We start from the raw sequence: 14,294 nt of genomic DNA on the forward strand, positions 1-14,294 counted from the left end.
GCTCTTGGTAACCTTTTCCTCCTGGTTTGCCTTACCCATTCTTGATATGAGTTTGGGCCTAGTTTTATTGCATCTTCTTAAGACATATTCAATTGATATCCCTATGAAGCCTATCTTTTTCTGAAGGGGAAGGGAGAAAAAATGGATATAGGAGCCAGGGAGATGAGTTAGGGAAGGAACTAGGTGGAGTGGAGGGATGCTACAGTCTCATGTATTGCATGAGAGAAGAATAACTGTAAAAGTCTTGAGTATGGGATGGAATATATACCATTACTTATAAATATTGTATAGATATATTATCTAATATACTAATTATATAGTATGTAACATAAAGCATGCTGATCAGCAGACGTGTTTTTTTTTGTTTTGTTTTGTTTTTCGAGACAGGGTTTCTCTGTATAGCCCCGGCTGTTCTGGAACTCACTTTGTAGACCAGGCTGGCCTCGAACTCAGAAATCCACCTGCCTCTGCCTCCCGAGTGCTGGGATTAAAGGCGTGCACCACCACACCCGGCTAGATCAGTAGACATGTTACAAATAAGCCATAAACAATTTCAAATTGGAAGTTTGGTTCTTCTAATTAAAAGCCATGTCACAACACATGACTAGATTTGAATGCATGTATTTTGAGATACACATATTCCAAAAAACAGCCATCATTTTCATAGTACCTTGGGAGATTTTATTTGACAATAAGATATGATCTGCTTGTTCTAGTTGTAAGTTTTGAAAGCAGGATGATACATGACATAGCTGTGTATACTTATAAATATGTACATGAAGGTACAAATAGTTCTGCTATAAATATATATTTTAGTTTTTTTTATATAATTCATAAACAGTTCTTATGTTGCACTATAGAGTAAACAATCCTTAAAAAAATCCATATATGGAGCTGCAGAGATAGCTAAGTGGTTAAGAGAACAGTTTATTCTTCCAGAAGACCCAGGTTCAATTTCAGTACCCACATGGCACCTCATAGTTGCCCATAACTAATTTCAGCAGATCCAAAACATCCCTACTTATACCATATTCTTAGTTTACTACAAAGTTAATCCTAATCATATATGAATATATATATATATATATATATATATATATATATTCAAAACAAGAAAGAAAGTTGCAATTGTTTTTCTAAACATCAAAATAATGATTATGCCAATAGAAAATGCATGACTACAGGTAGATTTTTCTATGATAACTTGTCTTTGTGCCTTGAAAGTCTGGTCAATTTAAGTCTTTAGAAACAATGATCTTTTTGCCATTTCCATGAGAATATGTAAATAATTGCTTCTTTCTTGTTTATAATGTGTAGCAATAAACTTTAGTTTTTATAAATTAGGTTTTAATATTTAAGCCTGTTTTGAATATATTTATGAACAAGACAATTCTTGATAAAATAATTAGTAAAGTTTCTTCAGGCAGTGGAGATAAAGTATGTATTTCTCTACAAAGGATTATAGAAAATTCATGACAAATCAAGACAAAGAAGAATAAAAGTGCATAGCACCATCTCAGGCCCCAAGGAGATAAAGTCCAAAGATCAAAACGAGGACGCAACACTTGCTCATTAGGGAACAGTCGGGTAAGATAGCATTTCTTTCCAAAATGTATGAATTGTAGAATAATTGAGCAGAGTCAGACATGTAGACTTAATCTCCACAAGAAAATAATAAAAAAAAAAAACAGACCTAATATAAATGTTAGAGTTTAAAGAAAACAAATCACCATAAATGGAATTAATGGGTTTGTAGGGCTAAGAAAATATTTCAAAATTTACAGAAAAATATCTAATCAAGATATGTGCACTACCAAGTCACTGCAGCATGATATGATAGTTAAGGTATGGAGACATCCCTGGTGTCCAACCGTAGAGAAGAAGAAAAGGAAAATATCACACACATATTAAAACATACAGTGGAACACAATTCAACTTTAAGCAAAGAATTATTTTCATTTTTTTTTGAATTTTTGACGTTTGTAACAGCACAGACAATTCTACAGCTGCATATGTCATGTCAGCTGTAGCATTTGCTTACACAGATACAGAGAGTAGAATAGGGATTACTGGGGCACTGTTTGGCATTGTAGAAAAGGAAGAGGTAATGGAGTTTTATGTCTCAATTTTAGATGGGTAACTGCAGAGCTAATAAACACCAAGAGTGCTACAGACAATAACATGAAACTTTGTATTTAAAAAGTTCCTACATCCTGAGTGAGGTAACTCAGACCCAAAAGGACTTGCATGGTATATACTCACTAATAGTGAATATTAGCAAAAAAAAAAAAAAAAAGTACAGAATAACCAAGATACAGTCCACGGAATTTGAAAAGGTCAACAGGCTGAATGGCCCAAGTGAGGATGCCCCAGTCTTACTTGGGAGAAAGAAGAAAGTAATCACAAGTGGGAATGGAGGGAGGGTTCTGGGAGGAAAAATGCATGGGGACTAGAGGGGAGAGGAGAACCTGGTCTGGTATTGGGTGGGGGAAAGGACTGAAGACCTGAGGGCCAGCAGAAAGAAAGAAAACATGCAACCTCAAGAAATAGAATGTTGGGGGGACTCTGCAGAATGCACCAGAAACCTGGGAGATAAGAGACTCTTAGGAATCAAAGGGAGGGACCTTGGATGAAATGCAGGAAGACAGGATATCAAGAAAGGGATGGGGTGCCATCCCATAGTCACATCTCTGACCCATAATTGTTATTGTCTGAAAGAATTACAAGGATAGACATGAAGAAGAGCCTGAGGAGAGGAAGGTCCAGTGACAGGCCCCAAATGGGTTCCAGATCAAGGGGAGATAAAAAGGACCTAACATGACTGCCCTCAAAAAGACCCAATAAGCAGCTGAAAGAGTCAGATGTAGATTTTTGCACCCAACCAATGGACAGAATCAGCTGACCCCTGTTGTTGAATTAGGAAAGGCTGAGCTAAGGAGATGGGCGATCCTTTAGGAGGACCAGTAGTCTCAATTAATCTGGACCCCAGAGATCTCTCAAACATTGGACCACCAAACAGAGAGCATACACCAGCTGATGTGAGGCCCCCAAAACACATACAGTAGAGGACTTCTGGATCTAAGTTTATTCAGAGATAATGCACCTAGCCCTCAAGAGATAGCCCAGGGAGTTTAGAGGTCAGGTGGGGTGGGGTGAGGGGCATCCATGTGGAGACAGGGGGATGGGGATGAGGTGTGGGACATGGAGCAGTCGGAGGGTGGGTGGTGGGGCGGGAAATGGAATACGGAGTGTAAAAAATAAATTAATTTTAAAAATAAAATAAAATAAATGAAAAACAAAAACAAAAAGACTTATAACCTTGAGCCTGAACTTGGCAGGGAGTCCCAGGGTCTCCAGAGGACTCTGTACGCAACAGGCACCCTAGCATGCCTAGGATCTTAGGATCACTGGTGAGTGGAACACAACATCTGATCCAACAGAAAAGGGTTGCCTGGGGACAGCTGGAGCACAGACACAGGGACCCCGCCCAATCAGTGGCTCAGGTTTCTTCCTGTCTGCTTGGGTCTACCTTGGTTTAGAACTCAGCAGACAGCCCCATGGTCACCAGAGGAAGCACCACTTCCAGTCACTCTAACATGCCCAGGATCTTAGGATCCCAAGACCTCAGGATCCAAGGAGCTTGCTCACACAAGGATCTCTGGGTCTGAGAGGAAGCTTGACTGCCAAGAACTCTGACACACACAGGATCTCAGCATCCTAGGATCCCAGAATCACAGGATCACAAAGAAAGCTGGACTCTGAGAAGCTCTGACTCAACTAGGATTATAGGAAGAACAGGCTCCAATCAGAAGTATCTTTAAACAATTTTCATCATCCTAAATCATTGAAATGCAAATCAAAACAACCCTGAGATTCCATCTTACACCAGTCAGAATGCCTAAGATCAAAAACTCAGGTGACAGCAGATGCTGTCAAGGATGTGGAGAAAGAGGAACACTTCTCCATTGCTGGGACTGCAAGTTGGTACAATCACTCTGGAAATCAGTTTGGCGGTTCCTCAGAAAATTGGACATAGTACTACTGAAGGATCCATCTGTAACACTCCTGGGCGCATACCCAGAAGATACTCCAACTTGTAATAAGGACACATGCTCCACCTATGTTCATAGAAGCCTTATTTATAATTGCCAGAGCTTGAAAAAACCCAAATGACCCCCAACAGAAGAATGGATACAGAAAATGTGGTACAGTTGCACAACGGAATACTACTCATCTATTAAAAACAATGAGTTTATGAAATTCTTAGACGAATGGATGACTCTGGAGGATATCATCCTGAATGAGGTAAACCAATCACAAAAGAACTCACTTGATATCCACTCACTGATAAGTGGATATTAGCCCAGAAGGTCTAAATCCTTCTTAGAAGGTGGAACAAAATACCCATGGAAGGAGTTACAGAGACAAAGTTCAGAGTAGAGACTGAAGGAACGACCATCCAGAGACTGCCCCACTTGGGGATCCATCCCATAAACAACCACCAAACCCAGACACTATGGCAGATGCCAACAAGAGCTTGCTGACAGTAGCCTGATATAGCTGTCTCCTGAGAGGCTCTGCCACTGCCTGGCAAATACAGAAGTGGATGCTCACAGTCATCCATTGGACGTAGTACAGGGTCCCCAATGAATGAGTTAGAGAAAGCACTCAAGGAGCTGAAGGGGTTTGAAGCCCCATAGGAGGAACATCAATTTGAAATAACCAGTACCCCCAGAGCTCCTTGGGACTAACCCAACAATCAAAGAAAACACATGGTGGGACTTGTGGCACTAGCTGCATATGAAGCAGAGAATGACTTATTTGGTCATCAATGGGAGGAGAGGCCCTAGGTCCTGTGAAGGTTCTATGTCCCAGTATAGAGGAAAGGAAGGGCCAGGAATGAGAGTGGGTGGGTTGGGGAGCAGAGGGAGGTAGGAGGGGATAGGGGATTTTAGGAGGGGAAACTAGGAAAAGGGATAATATTTGAAATGTAAATAAAGAAAATATCTAATAGAAAAAGAAAACAAGAAAGTTTCACTATGAAATATTGATCATCCTTATATTTAAAACATATTTAAACAAATGCTAGTTTCTAGGTTTCTATGGCTTTAGAAAATTGTCTGGTTTATTTTAATTTTAAATTTATTGTCACATGCCTTGTAATTTCATAGTAAATTTGGTAAAATAAAAGACAATTAAAAAAGAACTTGCTAGAAGAGATGAAAGCAAATATATATATACACATATATTATAAAGTCTATAATATTCAGATAATTCTAAAGTAAATTCTACATTCATAGGGAAAATATGTCTGGTTTCGCTTGTCTTCATAAGAACATATTTTAACTAAATAAGCAACACATCACTTAAATATAGTTAACTCCTACTTATAATTAATCTTGATGACTCAAGGAGAGATTAATTTTGCAATGGGGCAACAAGCTTGGCAGACAACATTATCAAAGTGTGATATGTCAGCAGAAATTAGACTTAACTGGCCTTAGAAAATAGAGAACTGGATAAGGATTAATATCCAAAGATAAATAAAGTTGTGGTTTGGGAATAAGAAGTCATCTTTATAAAAACCTCTAAACATCAAAGATTTAATGTTAAGGGAAAAGTTATAAATAAGACAGAAGAGGCTCATCAGTCTATGAATCTGCTATTCAGTCATGAATTTTACAAGCTTCAGAAAAAGTACACAATGCCAGTTGGAGTAGAAAAAAATGGCAAAGTGTTTTCCCTCTTCCAAATTAGTGTAGAGCAGTAGGATGGCATAAAATTGAAACATAAATTATAGGGCTTCTGAATTTCTAATGGGTTCTTTTTTTAATCACAGTTTATACTATGTGATATAATTTTCATGTTATCATTGGGATTTTCCAAAGAAATTTATACATTAATTATTTTGCCATAATCCTGGTTGTTTGATCTTTTTCTCTATTGTTATAGAATAATCCTTCCCTGAGTTAACACAAAATGAGAAAACATGAGGCCATGGCAGTTGAAAAAAAAAATCATTCAGTCCCCTGCTGGTTGACTGGAGCTGACCAACAGCATCTTCCTGCTTTGATGAGACATCTTGGAAGCATCCTCACTCAGTAGTGTGTTTTGTTAACTCTTGGCATTTATTCAGTCAAATCATGTTGATAATCAAGGTTAAATACACAGCTACAATTATCTCTGCCATACGGCCAACTCAAGTTCAATTTAGGTTTGGAAACCATTTCTCAGCCCTAAGTGCTCCCCTCCTTGACTCAGGAGAAAACTATCTAGTACTGATTTCATCAATCCTTTCCTCTTCATAGCCTCTTCTAATGCCTTAATCTCAAGCCTTCTTCATTCTCTCATGTGGCTTCTCTGTGTGCTGGTGTTTGGTTAATTGTCAATCAAGTAAGATGTCCTCTGTGTATGGAATTATGCTTTCTACTGTTTCTTTTTTGTCTCTCTCACACTCCAGGGAACATTGAGAAGCCCATATTTTGCTGCAATTTCTACCAATGCAGACATTGGCACTTTCAGTGATAGTTACTTTAAGACTTACTTTATACTTAAAATGACAGTCAGTTGGATGAAAACAATGCCATTTTATGAGACTGAAAGATCATTACAATAAAATTATGGGAATTAAAAATTTTAAATACGTGACTTAAACAACCACATAACTTTTTTCTCAAACTCAAATATTATGCCTGATACTGTAGATATGTGGATAATTCAATATATTACCATATAGAATGTATTTCAGAAGATTATTATTTTATTTTTTTAAAATTTAATATAAATATTTAACCTTTATTATTTCTAAGCATTTTCTCAAAATCTTAAATTTCTATGTTCCACATTTTTTTAAGTTGACATTGATATGGTTTTCTCTGTTAATTCATTTGAGCTAATTTTCTTTTTTTTCCACTCAATTTTCTGAGATAATATCATTCAAACTAGCTTAGTATAGCCTGCTTATGAAATAAAATGCAAACAAAACTGTTAATTTTCTGGTTGTAACATGAAGAAAATATACTTCAAAACTTGACCTTTTTTTTAATTTTTCACTTTTTTGTTTTAAGACAGGATATTAATATTAATATAATGTATTACGAAGCAATGCAGGCTGCCATGAAATGTTCTGACTATTGTAGATTACATCAGGCTTCTAAGAGTTCGGATGAGAGGTGTTGTGTACAATCATCCTTGACTTAAAAATCATTTGAAGAGGTGGTGAATGCTCCCGTATATTGCAATTAGGGCTAGGCAAGTACTGTACAACTAAGTCATAGTCCCAATTCAAATTCCTAATAATAAGGTATTAAATAAACTAGGAAAAAATATTTGTCATTTGGACAGTTTACCTGCTGAAGTAGGCTTTTCTTCATCTGATGCTATAATAGAGGGAAGGGAATGGAGTGAACAGAAAAAGAGGATGGAATGGATAATGGAGGGGAAAGAGAGGAGAGAAAAAGAAAAGAATAAACGTTAATATTTTTCTATTTTCAAATAATCACTACAAGCCAATGAATAATTATTTTGGCATACACTAGAGAGTTTTTATTGTCCAACAGAATTTACATATAATTAATTACAGAAAATGTAAATAGATATACATATTATTTAATGGATTATTTCTTATAAGGGACCATTTTTTGTCTTAAGTGATGTTAATGATTTCATGTAATTTTACAGTTTTTCAAAATATCAGTTATATACATGTAAATAATTTCTTTTTTGTTTTCTATTCAATTAAAGTCACTTTCAAGAGCAAAACCTTATGTCCTGTGAGGTAGAACATGATTATTGAACCACATTGATTCAAAATTTTATTGAATACTTGTAAACATGAGGGAGACTCTAGGCCAACCCTGAGATAATGTACTGCCTGTCTTAATTTCCCTATGTACTCTTGGCCCCTAAAGACTCAAATATATATATTCAATCAGTGACATGTATCACAGACACCACAAGATTCAGTAGTGATAGATGTTTGTTTGTTGAATTAATTTCTCACTGTCTATCTGAGGCTGACCTGGACTTCCATGTAGTGTAAGTTGGCCTTGGACAGAGAGACTTGATAATATTTCCAAAGTCACTGCAACAAATGTAGGAGTTATAGATATGAACCACAACATTCAGAAATATTGATGAAAATTTCAAAGGATGGCCTCGGGTATGTTTTTTCATGTATTATGCAGCCCACATTGGGATAAATATGGATAGTTTAACCACAGAGACCATAATATCACAAAGAAATTAGCCTACTTCAGTGTTTCACAACCCATGTGTCAACTTCTGGGCTTCTAGTCAAACTAATTACTTAGAATCCTTTTAAATGGTACTAATTCGTAAAAGGATAGAAATATTGCTATATAATATTGCTATGTGGTAATGTAAACTATAACTCATTAAAATGTGACTCATGCTGATTCCTGCATTGAATACGGAGGTGATTGAGAGCAGTAAGGCTTCAAAGAAATAACCTACTCTTGTGTGTATGCTGGGAGGGAAATCAACAATTGTAATAAGAGCGAAAAGTTGAGTTCACATGAGTGGTTTCACAATGTCTCATACAATCTTCCTATTTGTCTATTTACTCTGTGTGAAGGTATGTCTTTTTTCTGCATAAGAACAATTTCCCTAGAATACTACCATTGAATAATATATCAAAAACTAACACTACTTTACTTGAAGCTTGATGTTTTAAAATAAAAATATATTAAACTGAATGGCTTATAGAGTAGCTTTGTTCCCAGTAGATTAGTTAATCAATGTATCCTGTGTAGCCTGGAAATGTTCTCTGCTCTTTCCATTAAAGTTCCAACTCTACAGAGCACACTAGAAACAAGCATACTTTGTATCCCTACAGTGCTCTCCTCTCCCATTTTGGCTTGCCTCCTGGGCAAATAAAGAAATAGAGAGAGCAAACATTGTTGGTCCACATGACATTGAGAACATAAATATTTAAAAAGCTGTTTGCTGCTTGATCATGTCCAAAATATATCATAACACATTCTCAGAGGAAAGCAGTTGGTAGCTTCCTATTTCCTTGGTAGGTAGGAAAATGTCAGAAGGCTGAAGAAGTGCTGAGTTAGAGGGCCCATTACAAATACCTGCAGATTGAAATGGATAGAAGTAAGTATGCTCATGATTATTCATTTTGCATGTGTGAACTCATTTAAGTAAAAAACAAATTGAAGAGTAGTGAACTTAAAAAGTTTCCAACTCATTCCAAAATTTGTCTAAAACCTGTCTATGAATTCTCGATGATGTTAGTTTGTACTCTTTCTTTATACCTCATTATCCAGTAAAAGCTATTCAGTGCCTTCTCAGAAAAAGAAGAAAAGCAAATGACAAAGATCTGTTTTTTTTAATTAGGTATTTTCTTCATTTACTTTTCCAATGCTATCCCAAAAGTCTCCCATACCCTCTCCCACACTCCCCTACCCACCCACTCCCACTTCTTGGCATTCCCCTGTACTGAGGCATATAAAGTTTGCAAGACCAATGGGCCTCTCTTTCCAATGATGGTCGACTAGGCCAACTTCTGGTACATATGCAGCTAGAGACACGAGCTCTGGGGGGTACTGGTTAGTTCATATTGTTGTTCCACCTACAGGGTTGCAGACCCCTTTAGCTCCTTGGGTACTTTCTCTAGCTCCTCCATTGGGGGCCCTGTGATCTATCCAGTAGCTGAGACTGCCATACCCTGGGATCCATCCCATAATCAGCCTCCAAACGCTGACACCATTGCACACACTAGCAAGATTTTGCTGAAAGGACCCAGATATAGCTGTCTCTTGTAAGGCTATGCCAGGGTCTAGCAAACACAAAAATGACAAAGATCTTATTGAAAGTTGTTCATTACCATTTACAAGTTGGGGCATGAAATGAGAAATGACCAAATTCCTGATGTCAACTGGTTTAAGCATAAGTAGAAATGAAATGAAACTAAATTTAACATTGGGACTAAGGTGATATGTCCTTTTGGAGGAGGTCTTTAATGAATCCTACAATGCATGCATATAAACATAGAAAAGTGGGAGCATCCTTATATAGAGCACAAAAAAGGAAATGGTATCTAAGAGTGAGTTAGTAGAATTGGCAAGATTTTAATTCTGTTTTAAGTGTATAAGCCTGGACATTTTGAGGACTCCAGAAAGTCACCAAAAGGCAAGTATAAACTTCGTTATTGTTGTTGTTGAATTTTGTTTGATTTTAAAAGCAAGGTTTCCCCAACTTCTTAGGTATACCTTAAAGCATTTTTACAAGTCAACAATCTAGAATTACCAGGAGTAGATTATTGCATAGGACTGTATTTCTATAAAACATCTCTTTTGCTTTCTCATAATATTTAGGTGTCATCAAGTAGTTTCTTTAGTTTTAATCTACATATATTCACCAAGGCACATATGAAACGCTAAGTTCTGATACCAGTTTATTTAACTAACTAGTAGTTATTAAGTTACAGGGAAAGACTTCCTTGTAGGTTAATTTTAATCACCGAGCAAAATATCAAAAAGTTTTAACTCGAGTCCAAAAATGAAAGGAACCCTAAAAGTTGTTATCAGCAGTCCACACAATATTTCCAAGCAACATGGGTCATGCCAAGTGCTGCTATGCTATCCATATAACACTTACTCTTTCCATTGGCCTCTTAAGCCATGACATTGCTGGTTAATAAAGATGACTATTTGACCCTATGAAGCCCTGTTAAGTTCTGGAACTGAATACATAGGCACCAAGCAAAACAACCAATAAAAGAACTGTGGTTCATGTTAGCTCTTAGAAACATTCAAATGTGTGTGATATTGGGAAAACAGCCAGGAAAGAAACATTGGGCATTCAGGATTTAACTAAGTATGGTTCCTCCATGAACCATAGCAATCATTCCCTGGATATTTATTAAAATGGTACAACATTTTGCACATCTTTTGAATTTGAATATGAATTTTGAGTGTTATCCCAGGCTACTGCATTTTTCAAAAATCTGTGCAGATGATTGTTTTCATATTACATTTTGAGGATTATGGCTGTAGCCCATCAAAGATTGATTAACTGGAAAAAAAGACACAGGCCCAGTAGAAGCAGGAAAAAAGTAATGAGAAAAAAACAATAGAATAGAGATGAAATGTATATTGTGGTTCTTCTTACTCAAGATTTATTAGGTATCTGTATTATTGAATTTGGAGAATAAAGATACTAGATTTGGCATAAATTTTTTTTTAGGATTTCTTTTTTTTTTAATATTTTTATTACATATTTTCCTCAATTACATTTCCAATGCTATCCCAAAAGTCCCCCATAGCGCCCCCCACTTCCCTACCCACCCATTCCCATTCTTTTGGCCCTGGCATTCCCCTATATTGGGGCATATAAAGTTTGCAAGTCCAATGGGCCTCTCTTTCCAGTGATGGCCGACTAGGCCATCTTTCGATACATATGCAGCTAGAGACAAGAGCTCCGGGGTACTGGTTAGTTCATCATGTTGTTCCAACTATAGGGTTGCAGATCCCTTTAGCTCCTTGGGTACTTTCTCTAGCTTCTCCATTGGGAGCCCTGTGATACATCCAATAGCTGACTGTGAGCATCCACTCCTGTGTTTGGCATAAAATTTTAACTACTGTTGGCCACAGTCATTTTTCTAGGTACAGAAATAATGTCCCTTACAATGCACCAGGTTTTTTCCAGGCCCTCAAGTCCCAAGTATGGAATGGCATAGTATCTTCATACAGTGATATCCAATACTCATTATACTTTAAATGATTTCTGTATTTCACATAATATCCAATGTATCACTAATTATATGCACATAGTTTTTATACAATGCTGCTTAGAAAACAATGTCAATATCTTCTTGTTTCATGTAGAAGCAAATTACTCCTATCTGATATTGCTTGAGCCTCCAGGCTGGAATACTCAAATACATAAGGATAAATCTGCCACAGTTTGCCAATTGTGTAATGAGAGGTTTACTGATGTAGAGAAGTGTACTCATTTTCCTGTGAAAGTGTCTGTAAGTATATCATTCATACTCATTTTCTTCTTTTCTTTCCTTTATATATTGACAAGGAAACCTATAGAAACAAAAACCTTAAAAACATAATTGATATTATCTTTAAAAGAAGACTAACTAAAATCCATTTTCTAATTTAATCTGTCTTATATTTGGATGTTAAGATATTTTCAATGATGTTTTTGTATATTATTAAGAGGAATGAAATAGTAAATTTAAACTTAAACTCAGTTAACTAACTGCAGAAAGAGAAACTGCATACTTGATGGTCTTGTGGAACCAGTGAACCATACTGAACATGAATTCAGGTGAGAAAACTGCATCCTGCACTGTCCTGTTGGCACACTGTTCAAGTTAACCCTAATCAGTTTTCAGTGTTTCTTGTAAAAAATATGTTGGGCTGCATACAAAAATATCTGAGGGATTTGAGGCCAGAAGTATAAATAAACTCAGGCTCCCAGAACTCACTGACATGCATCATCAGTATGATAAACCTGCTTCTTTGATTTTGCTGTGGATCATTTTTCCCTAGGGTACTAGCTGTGCATATGTCTAAGAAGTGGAGAAGTAGGTAGAAGAGGCAGGAGAAATTCTCTAGAAGACTCCTTTTCCTGCTTATCACTCTTGCATACTCTTCCCCCATTTCTTCTAAGAGACCAACTGTGAAGTATTTCTTTTTATATTAATCTAATATACTCTGATGCAAAACACATAAACTTCTACATTGAACTTTGCTCCTTTTTGTCTTCTTTTGTCATTTACTTATTTATTTATTTGTTCATTCATTTTTACACTCCAGACTTTATCCACTCCCCCATCCACCCTCCAATTGTTCCACATCATATATATCCCCCAGCCCCCTGTCTCCATGAGGTTATCCCTGCCAGCCCCCCAACCTCCACTAAACCAGACCTCTAAACTCCCTGGGATTTCCAGTCTCTTGAGAGTTAGGTGTCACTTCTCTAACCGAAACCCAGACCCAGCAGTCCTCTGCTGTATATGTGTTGGGGCCCTCATATCCTCTGCTGTATATGTGTTGGGGCCCTCATATCCTCCGATGTATATGTGTTGGTTCGTTGTTTGAGAGATCTCAGGGTCAGGGTTAATTGAAACTGCTACTCTTCCTACAAGGTCGTCCTCCTTCCTGTTTGTGTTTTGAAAATCTCTTCTATATCTTTTTGTCCTTTTAATCCTTGTGGACTTTAAGTGAGCTTTTGTACTTGGATAGTTTATGTATCATAAACAGATTTGTAGCCAATGTGACCTCACATCAAGTAAGAAACCTCATTAGGGAATATAAAATAGACAGTTATTACTCTTTTGTGTATTGTTCTAGACTGATATTGATCAACTCATAGTCACTTAGAAAAATTTTCTTTACTGTGACACCAATCCAGCTAATTTTGCAAGAAGTATGTTTACAAATGTTTAATTAACTATGCAGTTGGCTATTCACATGTAATAATATGCACTAATGATTAAAAATGTTTTTTATTCCACCGCAGTGAGGGACAGATGTTGATGATAATATTTACACATGATCACTCATGCCTAACTGATGGCAAGTGGATGTATGCTGTGCCTGCATTATAAAACAAAGAAAAGCAAACAATGTCAGATTTATATTCATCCATAAAATACCGTAGATTATATTGCTTAGGGGGTTGTTTTTGGAAGAATTTAAAAGAAGAATTTAAAGAAAAGCTTAAATTGCTTTGATTTTGTTTTCTTTTTATTGTTTTTGGTGGTTAGCCAAATAAGAACAGCATATCAGAATTTCAGTTACTATCTTCTTACTTTTTTTTCCTTTTTCTTTTTTTTTTTTTTTACAGCTAGCTTTCTTTCTTCTTCTTTTTTCTTTTTTTTAAGCATATTTTTTATTGGATTTTTATGTATTTACATTTCAAATGTTATCACCTTTCCCCGTTTCCCCTCCAGAACCCCCCTATCCCATTCTCCCTCCCTGTGCTTCTATGAGGGTGTTCCCACTCCCGACAACCCACTCCCACCTCACCACCCTGTAATTTCGCTACACTGGGAAATCACCTTCACAGGACCAAAAGCATCTCCTTGTATTGATGCCAGACCATGTCATCCTCTGGTACATATGCGGCTGGAAATACGGATACTTGTATTGATGCTAGAAATATGGATACTCGTATTGATGGCAGACCATGTCAAACTCTGCTACATATGCAGCTGGAAATATGGTTGGTGGTTTAATACCTGGAGCTCTGGCAAGTTTGGTTGGTTGATATTGTTGTTCTTCCTATGAGATTGTAAACTACTT

The 14,294-nt window shown here is 36.7% G+C and overlaps 1 protein-coding gene across 1 annotated transcript in view; it reads right to left on the reverse strand.

Moving 5' to 3' along the window:
* Edil3 (EGF like and discoidin domains 3) overlaps positions 1–14,294 on the reverse strand; it is a 512,171-nt gene that overhangs the window by 341,626 nt on the left and 156,251 nt on the right. The window contains exon 3 of the mRNA XM_021180300.3: positions 7,350–7,379. Within this exon, the coding sequence (XP_021035959.1) occupies positions 7,350–7,379 (30 nt within the window). The remainder of the gene's footprint in view (positions 1–7,349; positions 7,380–14,294) is intronic.

The sequence above is a fragment of the Mus caroli genome, unplaced genomic scaffold (assembly GCF_978045245.1).
Source record: "Mus caroli unplaced genomic scaffold, Mus_caroli_1 scaffold_15, whole genome shotgun sequence".
Taxonomy (NCBI): domain Eukaryota; kingdom Metazoa; phylum Chordata; class Mammalia; order Rodentia; family Muridae; genus Mus; species Mus caroli.